This window comes from Trichomycterus rosablanca, chromosome 8 (assembly GCF_030014385.1).
Source record: "Trichomycterus rosablanca isolate fTriRos1 chromosome 8, fTriRos1.hap1, whole genome shotgun sequence".
NCBI lineage: Eukaryota > Metazoa > Chordata > Actinopteri > Siluriformes > Trichomycteridae > Trichomycterus > Trichomycterus rosablanca.
Genome location: NC_085995.1, coordinates 37598899 through 37615269, shown reverse-complemented (window position 1 = coordinate 37615269; position 16371 = coordinate 37598899). Strand labels below are relative to the sequence as shown.

General features: G+C 40.9%; 1 protein-coding gene across 4 annotated transcripts in view; it reads right to left on the bottom strand.

The window, feature by feature from the left end:
- ano10b (anoctamin 10b) overlaps positions 1–15194 on the bottom strand; it is a 40345-nt gene extending 25151 nt beyond the window's left edge. For all 4 annotated transcript variants that reach the window (XM_063000849.1, XM_063000848.1, XM_063000847.1 and 1 more), the window contains exons 1-12: positions 15166–15194; positions 14999–15046; positions 13699–13892; positions 11892–12065; positions 11091–11231; positions 9134–9253; positions 6687–7334; positions 5228–5283; positions 4546–4620; positions 4174–4338; positions 1898–2089; positions 196–333 (exon numbers count right to left, since the gene is read on the bottom strand). In XM_063000849.1, the coding sequence (XP_062856919.1) occupies positions 196–333; positions 1898–2089; positions 4174–4338; positions 4546–4620; positions 5228–5283; positions 6687–7334; positions 9134–9253; positions 11091–11231; positions 11892–12065; positions 13699–13882 (1893 nt within the window). In that variant the 5' untranslated portion in view covers positions 13883–13892; positions 14999–15046; positions 15166–15194. The remainder of the gene's footprint in view (positions 1–195; positions 334–1897; positions 2090–4173; positions 4339–4545; positions 4621–5227; positions 5284–6686; positions 7335–9133; positions 9254–11090; positions 11232–11891; positions 12066–13698; positions 13893–14998; positions 15047–15165) is intronic.
- Positions 15195–16371: the final 1177 nt, after the last annotated feature.

Below are 16371 nucleotides of genomic sequence, written 5' to 3'. Positions count from 1 at the left end.
CCATTGAAGAACAGCATGAAAGGGGGCTAACAAAGCATGCAGAGAAACAGATGGACTACAGTCAGTAGTTGTAGAACTACAAAGTGCTTCTATATAGTATGTGGAGCTGATAAAATGGACAGTGAGTGTAGAAACAAGGAGGTGGTTTTAATGTTATGGCTGATCGGTGTATATGTGGAATAAAGTGTGACCAACCTCCACCATGATGGTGAATATGAGCACCATGCTCGGGTTAAGTTCGGCGTCCTCAGTAAATGCTTTCACACGCGGAGCCAGAAACAGCAGCCAACAGTTCGTCATGACTGAGAAAAACGCCAGCGCCTCAAAAGCAGTCTGAGAAGCACATACACACACAAACACACACATTTGACCACAGAAACAGAACAAACAAAACAACAAACTGAAGATGAAGTGTTTCCCTTTAGTTCTGCTGTTAAAAAGTAAGTAAGATGTTCAGAAAAAATTCATTTGGTTGCAATTTTAGGTGAAACAATGTGGCCAGTATGTCAGTATCAACACCGTCATCAATTTCAGATGTAACATACAGGGGTTGGACAAAATAACTGAAACACCTGGTTTTAGACCACAATAATTTATTAGTATGGTGTAGGGCCTCCTTTTGTGGCCAATACAGCGTCAATTCATCTTGGAAATGACATATACAAGTCCTGCACAGTGGTCAGAGGGATTTTAAGCCATTCTTCTTGCAGGATAGTGGCCAGGTCACTACGTGATGCTGGTGGAGGAAAACGTTTCCTGACTCGCTTCTCCAAAACACCCCAAAGTGGCTCAATAATATTTAGATCTGGTGACTGTGCAGGCCATGGGAGATGTTCAACTTCACTTTCATGTTCATCAAACCAATCTTTCACCAGTCTTGCTGTGTGTATTGGTGCATTGTCATCCTGATACACGGCACCGCCATTGGATGCACATGGTTCTCCAGAATGGTTCGGTAGTCCTTGGCAGTGACGCGCCCATCTAGCACAAGTATTGGGCCAAGGGAATGCCATGATATGGCAGCCCAAACCATCACTGATCCACCCCCATGCTTCACTCTGGGCATGCAACAGTCTGGGTGGTACGCTTCTTTGGGGCTTCTCCACACCGTAACTCTCCCGGATGTGGGGAAAACAGTAAAGGTGGACTCATCAGAGAACAATACATGTTTCACATTGTCCACAGCCCAAGATTTGCGCTCCTTGCACCATTGAAACCGACGTTTGGCATTGGCACGAGTGACCAAAGGTTTGGCTATAGCAGCCCGGCCGTGTATATTGACCCTGTGGAGCTCCCGACGGACAGTTCTGGTGGAAACAGGAGAGTCGAGGTGCACATTTAATTCTGCCGTGATTTGGGCAGCCGTGGTTTTATGTTTTTTGGATACAATCCGGGTTAGCACCCGAACATCCCTTTCAGACAGCTTCCTCTTGCGTCCACAGTTAATCCTGTTGGATGTGGTTTGTCCTTCTTGGTGGTATGCTGACATTACCCTGGATACCGTGGCTCTTGATACATCACAAAGACTTGCTGTCTTGGTCACAGATGCGCCAGCAAGACGTGCACCAACAATTTATCCTCTTTTGAACTCTGGTATGTCACCCATAATGTTGTGTGCATTGCAATATTTTGAGCAAAACTGTGCTCTTACCCTGCTAATTGAACCTTCACACTCTGCTCTTACTGGAGCAATGTGCAATTAATGAAGATTGGCCACCAGACTGGTCCAATTTAGCCATGAAACCTCCCACACTAAAATGACAGGTGTTTCAGTTATTTTGTCCAACCCCTGTAAGTACTTCAACAATAAGGAACTTTATTAGCATTCACAGTAGTTATAAGTAGCTTATTGAATACATTTTATAGTTCTGCCTTCACTCTTGTGTGAATGTCTCACCAGCCACACGCCTATGCCAGCTTCCGGTGGAGAGAACGGTTTTCGAAACAGACGACAGAGCTTGTAGGCGTCACCGCGGATCTCCGTGATGTTGTTGAGCAGTAAAAGCATGGCCGTGAGAGGATAGACGCAGGAGAAGAGACTCAAATATCCAAACTGCACCAGCAGCTCAATGTACTCCGCAAACAGACCCTACACACACAAAACACATACAAGCAGAAACCTTGAATTAACACACATTATTAACATACACACTCACACACATTCAGACACTGGCTACAATTACATTTTTTATTGTTATTCTGAATGAATTAATTGCAAAATGTATTTACTCAAAATTAGTAAAATTTAATGTGCAATTTTCGAAAGATTCTTTTAAAACTGTCCATAAAATGTAGAAAATACAAAATCATTTTTGATGTAGTATGTCCTAAATTTTCCAGACAGCTTTCACACCTAGGGCTGTTGCGCTAACCGCAATTTTGAAATATCTTGGTATAGACCAGCCAACCGCAGGGCATGCCAAGCAACCGCAACACCGCGATGTTTACGTTTTTCTTTCTTTCTTTCTTCTCTTTTTTTTTGTTTTTTTGTTGTTGCAGGGTCCATCTTGTTTTTCGCTTACATTCGGGCGTAATAAATGTTAAATAAATTCATAATGAAAATGAGCTAAGAGCGACATTTTCCCGCAACCTGTTTGCATGCGTTGCTGCCGAGTGTCAGGCTTTGTGTTTTAAAATGGAAACAATCGCAACAGGAATTATTGGCAAGTTTATTAATGATCAAATTGAGTTCACACTCAATAAAATACTTGTAATTTAGACTTTATTCAAACAGCCTTGGCGTACTAAAACACTTAATGAGGGTTAATATGGCATTGCAGCCTGCAAATATTCTCTTGCTGGCTTGCTGGAGTGATTTAAATGTATTTTTTCGTTGAATAAAAATGTATTGAAACGAATAATAACTTGAAATGTAGTATATATTGTTATGTTAATTATACCTAATAAATAGATGGTTAATAGTGGCGCGATAACCAGGCTAGTTTTGCTCTGCTGTGTAAAGTCGCATGCAGGATCAGTACACGTGTGTATTAGTGCAACATCGGTAACGTCGGGAACATCGCTACCCCACTCAGATCCTCTCTGGAACCACATCAGGTGAACATGTTGGTTCTTCTAGCGCGCATGATAACGCAGGTTTAAACTCTTACAGACTTTATTCTTTATTCTATTTTTTTTTACCATATTTTGATTAGATGTGCATTTAAAATATTTAGCCTAAACACTTTTTTTTCGTTTCACAGTGTATATCTAGCCTAGGCTAGAAGCTTAATTTAAACCTTTTTTAATAGAGAAAAGACGCGCATCGCTGCTCTGTTCTGTATTTAACAATAAACATGCATTTCATTGGTCTCATCTTTATCATTATAAAGCAATAATATACCGAATCATAGCCTAACAATAAAGCTTGTTTATATAGCTCTAAAATCCAGATAAATTAAGTAATTTTCAAAAACAAAAAAAATGGCGATATAACCGCATACCGCGATATTGAGACAGGCTGAATATCGCAAGGGGAAATTCTTTCACCGCGACAGCCCTATTCACACCTTGAATTTGATCCTTTTTAATGAAGACAAAATGATGTAATTGGTTACGTTTTTTACAGCTTTTATCATGAGGACTTTCACTTGTTGGCACAAATAAAAGAGCTTGTAAGCAGTTGGAAAAAAGAAAGAAACAAAAAAAAAGATAAAACCTTTTAAAATAATTAAAAAGAATACGTAAGAATAACTTTAAATATAAAAGCATAAACATTGCAAAACCAAACTGTGCTAGCCCTATAATTGTGGATCCCTGTAGTTCTAGGATCCAGGGCTCAAATCCCCAGTGGTGCTATCAGCCAGTTGGACGTCCACACACAGACATGCCATGCTATGTCTGAAAGGGTGGCTGAGGCCCTGGATGGATTGGTGCCCTATCTTGGGTGTGTTACTGCATTGTGCACAGTGATTGCAGAAAAGCTGGACCCATCATAACCCTGACCAAGATGAAGCTGTGCTAAAACATGACAATGAAATAGAAATAAGATGGGTAATAAAAGCAAAAATGGCAAAAGATATAGAAGGAGGATGTGGAACAAAATGTGAACTGAAATGTGACTTTTATAATAAATGTGAATGAAGGTTGCATTCCATCAGGTAGTGTGTTCCCTTTTTGTTCCTTGGAAGAGTTATTTTTGATAAAAAATGAAGAGAGAGACGTGGAGCTCACAGGAAATGGTGGCAGACTGCCCTCAGCCTGCATGTGATCAGCTGCCGGATCATCCTCCTTCAGCTGCTTCTGTGGAGAGCTGAAGAATCGATCCACCAAGTACGGCACCACCACCTCAGTGAACTGGTTCACCAACTGAGACAGAATCAGCAGCGACGACAGCCTCTGTACACATGGGTAACGGCAGCATCGAAACAGGAATAGAAAAAAGGAATAGAAATAGACAATAATTAGGCATTCAAGAGCGTTTGACAACTTATTCTGTTATATGTAAGCTACATATAATGAGTGACAGAACTTTTTTTAAACAAACTGTATGTACAGATCAAAAACTAACATTTATTTCTAAAAAAAGCAGTAAGCTCCTCTCACCTTGCGCAGGAGGGGGAGGTTCTGTTTGAAGATAGCAATATGGAATAGCACAGCAAAGTTGTTGAAAAAGGTAAACTGGAAAAAAAAAGAGAGAACTTAATCTTGCTCTTAATATCAACACATCTTATTTGGGATTTGCAACTGCAAGCATGTGAAATATAACTAGGACTAATATAGTGGAACACCTGCTGTGCTTGAGCACTCATGGGTGGCACAGCGGTCTATTAAGCAAACCGAACACCGCCAAGAATAGAGAATAGAATGCCTTTATTTGTCATTTATATATATATATACAGGTGTATTCATTCTTTGCATATCCCAGCTCGTTTGGAAGCTGGGGTCAGAGCGCAGGATCAGCTATCGTACGTTGTCCCTGGAGCCGAGAGGGTTAAGGACCTTGCTCAAGGGCCCAACAGTGGCTGCATGGCAGAGCTGGGATTCAAACTCTCAACCTTTCAGTTGATAGCCCAAAGCTCTATCCACTGGGCTACCACTGTCTCAATAGGGTGCATCTGGGATTAGATCTATGCTGTGCTATAAGCCAACCGGGCAACTTTACAGAAATTACTGCCTTGCACCCAGTGTTTCCTGGAGTAACCGGGTCCGTCACGACCCTGACCAGGATAACAACATGAAAAAGAAATGCAATAAATGTATGAGTAAGTGGATCGCTGTGACTTACTACTAGAACTTTTGTGGTGTGATGATATTGAAATGATGATTCCTCTCTGTGGTTCTCTGAGAAATGAGACAAAAATAAATCTTTTATAGATTTAAGCATTAAAAATAGGCTTTTATTTTATTCTTAACATAATCCTTTGTCTGATAAAGCATTTTCTACTGTTGAGTTGTACACTGATCAGCCATAACATTATGACTACACTCACTGTTCATTTTATCAGCTCCACTTACCATATAGAAGCACTTTGTAGTTCTACAATTACTAACTGTAGTCCATCTGTTTCCCTGCTTTCACCCTGTTCTTCAATGGTCAGGACCACCACAGAGCAGGTATTATTTAGGTGGTGGATCATTCTCAGCACTGCAGTGACACTGACATGGTGGTGGTGTGTTACGTGTGTGTTGTGCTGGTATGAGTGGATCAGACACAGCAGCGCTGCTGGAGTTTTTAAATACCGTGTCCACTCACTGTCCACTCTATTAGACACTCCTACCTAGTTGGTCCACCTTGTAGATGTAAAGTCAGAGACCATCGCTCATCTATTGCTGCTGTTTGAGCTGCCCATGGGGCGCTGTTGGCTGGATATTTTTGGTTGGTGGACTATTCTCAGTCCAGCAGGGACAGTGAGGTGTTTAAAAACTCCAGCAGCGCTGCTGCGTCTGATCCACTCATGCCAGCACAACACACACTAACACACCACCACCATGTCAGTGTCACTGCAGTGCTGAGAATGATCCACCGCCTAAATAATACCAGCTCTGTGGTGGTCCTGTGGGGGTCCTGACCATTAAAGAACAGCATGATAATGTTGCTCTTAATTCTCTCACATGGAAGCTGTATAATAGCAGATTTGAGTTTCAATCAGCAATCATTTGGCTTTTAAAACAGAGAGCAACATTAGTTTACATGAAATAACCTCTAGGCACTAAAGCGATATGCACGCTGCATCTTAAACTACACCGCTAATAAGTGTGTAAAACTAGCACAACTCCAATAGTTACTGTTTTAACCCTATACTAAGTAGAACAGAGCATGAGCTGGGCCACTCTTACTGAAATCCTTTTTGATTAACAGTGTAATTGTGTCAGATACCAACAATGATGACTCTTGGATTGCTCTTATTAGAGATCATCATAGTGGATCATTCATCTGAATATTGAATGGGGAGGTGAGGTCAGGTGCCCTTTCGGACGCAAGCCTCCTATTTACCAGGGCTTGGGACTCCCCTCCCCCCACCCCCAATGGCTAGGTTTACAAACTGCGCTGAACCTGCTACCCAGTTCGGGATTAGCAGTGTGGCTCTTACCATTAAGCTCATTAATCATGTGCCAAAATTCAGGCACCACAAATGATGACTAAGTTTAAGGATGGATTCACATCTAGTAACTTTTAATTATTTAATATATTTTCCTAACTCAAAAAACAAACAAACAAGAGCTAAATAAGTTCTCTCCCTCACCCCACTCGGTCAGCCGCAGTGCCACGCTGCGGTAAACGTTCCCCAGCATGTTGGTGTAGACGATGTGGATGATGGAGGGCGAGTAGGACAGAGCAGCTGTGATGATGGACCCATGCGCTTTGTGAAAGGCAGACATGGTGCTCTCGCAGTAATAAAATCCCACCATGCCGAGTACAACAAGGCAGAGGAAAACCCCAACCACAGGCAAAGACCCCAGGCCCACACGCAACTGTCTCTTCCAGTCAGGGAACAGAGGTTCCAGCCTTCCTGTCACCGGATTTGTGCCAAGCTCACCGTGGAACTCAGGCCGGGGCTCCATAAAGCGCTCAGTCAGTGTCAGAGTTCCCCATTGGTACGACAGTGCAGAGCTTCGTCTCTTCCACAGCTCCATGAACACCGTGGACCAAATCATGCTGAACACGGCCTGCACCATGTGGGAACTTACAGAAAGATGGTCGTCATCAGCATCCAGGGAACTGTTAGCCGTGGTGGAGTTGTCTGCTTTGACTCCATCAGGGGGCGGGGCTCCGGGGAGGAAGAAGGTGATGAAGACTCCCAGAATTGCTGGAGGAATTAGAGCGCTTGTGTAGAAATCTAAGAAACTGAAGTAGAAAGCAATGGAGCCACCGAAATACGAGTGTATGGAGTCTGTAGAGGAAAGAGAGAGAGAGGACAGAAGACATAAACACAGAGAATTTCACTTGAGGGAATTTAATAATAAAGCTAAAACAAGGCAGAATTAAAGTTAATATGGTCTACAATGCTGTGAAAAAGTATTTGCCCCCAGCTGATTTCTTTTTTTTATGTTAACTTTGTCAAAATTAAATGTTTTAGATCTTCCAACTAATTTTAGGCTAAAAACAACACGAGTAAACACAAAATGCGACTTTTAAGTTCAAGTTATTAAAGATAAAGATTTATTCCAAACCTATATCCCTGATATGAAAAAGTAAATCCCTCCTAAAACTTATAACTGGTTGTGCCACCTTCATGTCCTCCTTCAGCTCACATCTTAGCATATCTTGCAAATAACTCATTGTGGACATTAGCTCAACATCCTAAGTTTAACCCCATAAGAATAAGTTGATATTTATTTCTGTAAATATATTCCTTGCCAAGATCTCATTATCAAACTTAATGGAACTTTGAAAATGCACAAAACTTTGGCTATTCCTCTTGGCTTATATTGCTAACCTGAACCAATCATGCCGGTTCTTCGTCTACAACGTTCAAAAGACTTGGGATTTCCTGTTGTCATTTCAAAACTGGACTACTTAAAGTCCTTCCTATGTCCACCATCAGACCTCTGCAACTGATTGAAAATGCAGCTTCGCCCCCGGTTTTTCTGCCACATCACCCCACTGCTGCCCTTTCTTCACTGGCCACCTATAGCAGCCCGTATTCAATTTAACACAATGGCACTGACCAATGCTGTACCAGCCCCAACCAACCTCAAAGAACTTATCAAACACTGTTCAATACATGTGCGCCCAGGTGGCGCAGGGGGAAATTCTGCTAGCACACCAGCGCCGAGATTCTAAACTCCTCGATTCTAAACTCGGCGTTGCCACCGGTCGGCTGGGCGCCATCTAGCGGGCATAATTGGCAGTGCCTGCAAAAAGGAATGACCAAACTATGTGGGTGGGGTCTTCAAACGCTGTATTAGGACCCTGATTAGCAGATAGAGAGGCGCCTATGCAGAATGCATGGGTGAAAAGGGTTCTGCCGAGGGCTGCAAGCGGGTCTTAGGAGGCGTGCAGCAATATACCCACCTCGACTGCAATCAGGGATCCACCAGCAGCGGAAGACAAACTGACTACGCTAAATTTGGAGAAATTGCATTAAAAAAAAAAAAAAAAAAAGCTGTTCAATTTATTGTACCCTTCAAGCGGCCCTTCTTTGAACTAGATTACTTACCAGATAACATAATAAATATTTATATTCACATAATTTTAACTTTATTTTCTTCAGACAGGGTTTTAGCAAATGTGTTTTCTTTGTCACTTTGTACTAGAGTAAGGAAATGTTTACTAATGAAGCTCTTTTTAAGTCACTTTGGATAAGAGCGTCTGCTAAATGCTTATGCACACTGTATTCCATTGTGTTCCACAACAAACACCATAAACCTCCCTGTCAGTGTAACTGGTCCCATAATCCACAACTTGAAAGTTTATGGAACTACAAATCATTCCCACACAGTTGCAAAGTGATTCAAAAGCAGCAGGAATAACATATACACGGTGAAGAAGTAATAAACTGCACCGAATTCATCCCCTGTTCTACACACCTACAATGTCAAAAGTATGTGTGTGAACATGACATGGATTATATGCATTAGAAAAATATGAAAGTTGATGAATGGTTTTCCTTACCATGTGCAATATATGTACATTTTTTTAGCAAAACTCTGCACGTCTATGGTCGATTGTGTTAAATTATGTGTGTACCTAAAGGCTGACCCCACAGGCGTTTCTGGGAATACCAGTCTTGGCTGAGAGCGTTTAGCTTCTTCTGATCACACAGGGGAAAAACATCCTGGATTAGTCCTGTCTTCAGCAGCTTCCGAACTACAGTAGAAAGAGCAAGAATAAAAAGGAAGAGAAATGGAGGGAGAGACAGTGATAGTATAAAATTACCACGCGGTCTTAGGCAGCAAGGTTGAACTTGGAATGACTAAGCATATCATAAAAAAGCTTCCTATTCGAAGGATTACTGGGCAAATCTAACAAATTGGTGTTCTCAGCGGTTAAGGTACCAGACTAGTAATTGGAGCAAAGCCCTTAACCCTCATTTGCTTGCATTCTGTATGTATTATATATTTTAAATAGCTTTGGACAGAATCATCTGCTGAATGAACTTAATGTTGTTTGATTATTGCTGTTGGCCATTTTTAACAGCTGATGTTTGATTAAAGCACAGAGCTCAAACATAAAGTACATAAATTGTGCTGAAGTCTGTCTCACCCAAACCCACACTTAGTGTGCATGTGACTGGTGTTCAACTGAATTTCTGTACCCTGTTTACACATGTGTGCCCTCGAGGAAAACCAAACTGCTGAACTAATGATCATTAAGATTTTATAAACCATAGATGAGGAAGCTGTTTTGCATTAAGCTGGAGTATGAATGGATGTTAAACATGGCATGTTATCATTACCCAGTGTAAAGAAAGATCTTCTGTTGTCAGAAAGTACTTACCTGCTGTATCACTACTGTTTAATTTGCATGTGCAGTAAGACCAGTTTGATGAAGGACTGTTAGCTTTGTATAAGATGAACATTCTACATGTTGAATTAGTTCTGGTTGTGATGTTTATATTACTGTTCTACATTACTGTTGAGTATGCCATGTTAAGCATTTGAAGTTGAAGCATTTTTAAACGTTATGGGACAAGGATGAACCTGACAACAATGGGATATTTAATTGTAATGCAAGGTAATTGTAAATATAAACAACTTATTTAGAAGCACATGGTGGCATCCTGTGCTCTCTAAGACTTTTATAGTTTATATCATTCTTTAGCTAGGCCAGCGGTACCAGTCCTTGGGTCATTTATTACCGGGCCGCACAGGAAGAATAAATAATTAGAGATCGCTACAAGACCAATTAAATTTCCAATACTCTTCGGGTGTTATTGTCCCCAATCACCACTAGGTGGGAGTAGTGTCTTGTTGCAGTGAAAAAAGCTCAGGATTCACACTGATTTTTCATTCTATAGTTATTATATTTTAAATCTCCCTGCCCCCACCGCTCCATGAAATTATATCTTATATGAAACCAGTCCGTGGTGCAAAAAAGCTTGTGGGCCGCTGAGCTAGGCTGTTTAAGATGTTTCTAAGTTATATTATTTTTTACAAACTTCATATTTATTACAGCTTGTAATAAATAAATATGTAGAAGCAGTGTGCTATGTCCACATATCTGTATGAGATTGGTCGGTTATACATAATAACACCAGCATTTCTAGAGGCCTACTAATAGACTTATTGAAACATCCTCCCCAGTCTCCCTTCTAGATAGCAACATTCCAAACGCACCATGTTTTGTTTTTATATCTGAGATCCCCTGTATACTGTCACAGTACTGTAAGTCGCCTTGGATAAAGGAAATGTATATGTACCCATGTTTGTCCCTTTTGTTTCTCTTTAAGTTTCTGTATTCCTTGATCTTGTTTTATGTTTTTGGGTTGTGTTCTAGTTCCTTGTTTTGGATGATGGTTATGGATTTCGCTCTTAATAAAATGTTCAAGTGGGTGTGTGTGTGTGTGTGTGTCTGTTATATATACAGACACACACCCACTCTCTCTCATCCTGTTTCCACTTTACATTTATTCAAACACTCAGTGGGAGTAACAGCGCCTCTATCTTGCCTTATTTTTTCGACAGACAAATTTGATATAACTTACAGACATTCTGTCTTGATCTAAGGATGCCCTTGTCTCCCTGTATCCCTGGGATCCGCTGGTCTTTGACCGCTCTCATGGACTCCAGCTGGTGTTTGACGAGGTACTGTCTTTCTGCCACCGTCAAGAAATTCTGCATGTCATCTACACACATAACAAAGCTGTCAAACACAAATGATCATAAAATGATACTTGTTTACTAGAGAGTAACTTGTTAATGGGATAAAATGCTGCTGTCCTGCCTCTTGCATGCAATCCCTCAGGTTGCTAATGGTAAAAAGAGGTGATCATTAATGCCCCAGTCTTTCCCACTTTACCTTTAGATTAGTCTCATAGCTGTAGCCCCTGTAATTAATAAATGTTTGCATGCTTCACTTATTCCTAATAATTGCATTTCTCGCTCTCTTGAGTGGCATGTGAACTTTGATGTACTGCTAGTGTGAATATGGCTGCCATCGATGGAGTAGCCTAAAACACTTCACCCGCAAAGGTTCCTGCCATGTCCAGCATCTTACAGAAGAGAATAGATTCCCCTTTTGATCCTGGTTTCACTATAAGGTTTTTCCACTTAGGAAACTCTTTCTTGCCACTTCTCATTCTCATACTGTTAAAAGTACTATAAACCACCACCAGCCCACCCTCAAATGTCTTCTTTAATAATGAATAAACTGTTATGGCAGTTTTAAATTAGACCTAACTCATTAGTTCTATTATTATTGAAGTAAACAGCAACTATATTTTCACTCCATTGTAGTTTCTTCATCTTAATCTATTTTATTGACTGTCATCAAAACCAGATCTTACCAACATTGATGAAGTTGTCGCGGTCACTGAAAGAAAAAGTGGTCATGTTTCCCTCTTTGTCAGCTTTGCAGATTCCTAACTCTTCAGTGGCCATCAGGAGAGTACAGCGGGGTGCCGCTACCACAATCCGACCCCAGCTGGCATCCTCACCAGGGTGAACTAAGAGCTGTGCCCCTAAACCATACAGAAAAGGTAAGAAACATAGCAAAGAATCACAAATCTGTTTGCTTACTTACATTAAATATTTAAATAAGTAATAACGCACTGAGGTGCTCGGGTGACGCAGTGGTCTGTTACATTAGCCCAACACATCAATGATTGTTTGTTTATTTGGATTTTACCGTCATGTTTTTACACACTGGTTACAGTCATGACAGAAACGGTAGGTACTCGTTTACACAAGGTTTATCAGTTCACAAGTTTAATGTCAAACACAGTCACGGACAATTTTGTATCTCCACTTCACCTCACTTTCACGTCTTTGGACTGTAGGAGTAAACAGGAGCTCCCAGAGGAAACCCACACAGACACGGGGAGAACATGCAAACTGGGGATCAAACCCAGGACCTTCTTGCTGTGAGTGCTAACCACTGAGCCGCCCCAACACATAAACGATTGTTGAGAAAAGTTAGTAAATTACTCTTTATTAATTAAACAACATTAGTAATTAAAGCTGGATTAGTGGGTAGCACTGTCGCCTCACAGCAAGAAGGTCCTGGGTTCGATCCCCAGGTGGGGCGGTCCGGGTCCTTTCTGTGCGGAGTTTGCATGTTCTCCCCGTGTCCGGGTGCTCCGGTTTCCTCCCACGGTCCAAAAACATGCCACCAGGCTAACTGGAAACACTGAATTGTCCTATAGATACCTAGCCGCTAGATGCAAAATAGGGAGGGTCGTGTCAGGAAGGGCATCCGGCGTAAAAATTGTGCCAAATCGATGCGCGGATCGTGATCCGCCGAGAGCCGACCCCGCAACCGAACGGGACAAAGGCCAGGGAAAAAAGTAATTAAAGCTGGACCACCTAAGTGTTTTATAGTCCCATTAGTTGAATGTGAGCTTTTTATGTTAAGGCGCTTAATTCTCTGCATTTTTGCCAATTTGTGTAGTTTAAAAACAAAAACATTTAGAACATACATCTATCATTAACTGGAAAAGAGGTAAATGGTTTTACTGTAAATACTACACTTATAAAATAAAGAACACATTTTTAACTGACTAAATTAAAGTTAGTTTCAGCATTAGACAAATGCAAACTATGGTTGATTTTTTATATTGTGTTCAGGTATGATGCTATTACAAGCCTATTTTAGCACAGTTCTGTAATCCATCCAACACAAGTCACCCACCACACTAGGCCTTACAAATGCAGAATATACTATGCATTTATATATTGCTACAATATCTGTATTACAGAAACAGATAACTTAAATGTTAATAACATGGTGATATGTTATGACTATTTATCAGCAGGCGGCACAGTGACTCTGTAGGTAGCACTCTCGCCTCACAGCAAGAAGGTCCTGGGTTTAATTCCCAGGTAGAATGGGCCGGGTCCTTTCTGTGTGGAGTTTGTATGTTCATCCTGCGTTTGCATAAGTTTTCCTTCCACAGTCCAAAGACATGCAAGTGAGGTGAATAAAATATACAAAATTGTCTGTGATAGTGTTTCACATGAACTAGTGAATCATGGGTAACCAGCGGCTACCTGTCATGTCATGAATGTAACCAAAGTGTAAAATATGACCTAAAAATTCTAATAAATAAATAAATAAATAAACAAACAAACTATTCATGAGCGTTTTCCCCTCACCTCCTGACTTCTGAGGTGCTGAGATGATGTTCATTATCCACTGCTTCGTGTTGGCTTGAATGCTCTCAGACAGCTGAATCAAAACCAGAGGTTCTATTTGGGTGGACGCACAGCAGGGACAGCTGACCTTGGACCAGGATTCAGGAGACATGCTGTCTGGCTGCTGCTCCTTCAGGAAAGCCATTCTGGTGTCCCTTAACAACAATGTACAAAATATTAAACAAAATAATGCTTACAGTTAGTTAAGTTTTAAGTCAGAAACTGATTCTCTTGAAATGCTATCAACATACTCCAAATCTGCAACAGTAAAATCCTAGAAGCTTAGGATGAATTCTGTAAATGCAGTGTACACCAATCGATTCTGAACTGTACTATTATTACCCAAATTGCTCGTAACATAGGTTTCAAATTTAGAATGGATTTCACATCTTCTACTTGCAACCTCGTGATAAGGAATAAAGTCTTTTAACTACTATTGTTTTTAGCCCTGTGAGGTCAATTGGCCAAGGGCCGTGGAGGTCATACAGTGTTGTAATCCACAACTCGAGACTAATTTAGCCACACAAGTGCATGATGCTATACTGGTGGCTCAAAGCTTACTTAATAGCTACATCAGCCTTTAATATAAAATACAGTATCTGTCCCAAGTGGACTTCAATAATAATGATTGATTTTGATTTTTTTTTAAGTCAGACCCATAACTAACAGATGTATAAAACACTGATATATAATAAACTATAAGATTCTAACTTGGCAACAGTTTCGTAGCGTGTCAAAGCATGACTATGCCTCTGTGCATCCTGTGAGGTCAATAAAGACAAGCATGGACGAGTTTGAGTTTGTTTTGAAGGGTCACAAATGCAAATAACAAAAAATATGCAAAACGAAACCAGTAAACTGCAGATGTCAAACATGCTTTACCTGATAGGCCACATGTAGTGTAAGGAGGGAATTCTAAATATCTCAAATGCAAAGAATGGCAAGAACTCACTGACCAAAGGGTCAGAGTAAGCGCTTGTATCAGAATAAATAATGGTTCCAGGGGTGTGTCAGGATTAAGGTAGAATTAAAAAGGTCTGTTTGGGGGTAAATAAAGTGACTGTTTACAGTCTAGCTGCAGGTTTCATTTCCTGTATGCACACACTACATATATTTACATGTGTTCAGTATACGCTGATCAAACCCAACAACAAAAAAACACAATAAACCAACAATTTAAAACAGCAACAGCAACCAGGAAGGACCTGAAAGAGACAAACAGAAAGACAGTGGGAGGAGGTGGAGGGGAAGAGAACCGTACCTGTTATGACACGGAGCTCCTCTTGGTTTCTCCCCTCTGCACTGTTTCCTAAAAACAAGAGTAAAAACACTCACAAACACACACTCATCAGTGCATATCCACACTGACCTGCACACACGCTACACACTCACTCAACACTCAAACAACTGAACAGCCAGAATTCTTACTCAGATCTGATCCATGTAAAGCAGCAATAGCTGCCTGACTGTTGATGTCAGGAATGCAGTTAAACTTCTGCTTCCTTGCTGTAGGGTGTGGAGTGCCTGCTGTCCTGCTCTGAGCTCCTCTGGGTCCTACAACCCGCACTCCACCAGCACAACATAGTCCCGCACCATGACATCATGAACACTAGACAGCAACTTGCAAAGCCCAGCCAGTTCCTAATGATAATAAAGCAGAGGACAGAGAAACACAAAGATTTAAAGTCAACATAGTGAAATAAACATCAGAAACTAAAATTGCATCTTAATGCAAAAAAAACATGGAGAGCAAAGAGCTTACAAATTATCAAAAGGATCTCATTGTTGAAAGGTACCAGTCGGGAAAAGGGTAGAAATCACTACTAATAACATGGAACACAAGTTGATAAAATATGGCACAACAGTGACATTACCAAGAAGTGGTTGTTCCTCCAAAATAGCTATCAAGTGGCCTACAGCAGTGTTTTTTCAAGCAACTTACATTTTGTCCATGATTTTTAGCAAACCTGGCAACACAACAAAACACATACAAATGATCAAAACATCAAATTCATCAAAACAAAACAAAAATCTGGTCCTATTGTGGTTTACATCATGTTATGTAAAGCCTCCACAAGGGGACACTTGTGTACAAGTTTTTTTTAAACGTTCCTGTTAAAATGCATTTATTTAATTATTATTATTTAGTCTGTGAAACACCCAAGGGCTGCGACCGACAGCATTCCTCAGAAAAAAATCAAAGAATGCCTACATCTGAGCCAGCGGAAACAACAGATACCAGGGCTTGCAGAGACCACGCCAAACCACGCCAAACCAATGAGCCAGCAAGCAAAAGCCCAGCAAGAACTGGTATTTAAAAGATTCCCCAGTTTCAATGATTACCACTGATAAGAAGCTAAGACTGTTCGATTATAGACAGTCATAGATGGTATTCTCCATGCCTTCTGCTGGCCATTAGTGGTAGGGCAGATAGACAAGATTCTGAGGGCCCCTCCAATATGTTCTCAGCAGGTAGGCCAGTACAGCTATGTATTACTGACTGTGTTTCTGAGTTGCACTGCTTTGTGTAGTTTTCACAAGAATCCTGAGCCAAGCAATAAATGCTATCCAGTGAAGTGGATATGGCCTTTTTAAAGCTGGTGAAGAAGCTATACATCTGTGCATTAAGTACAA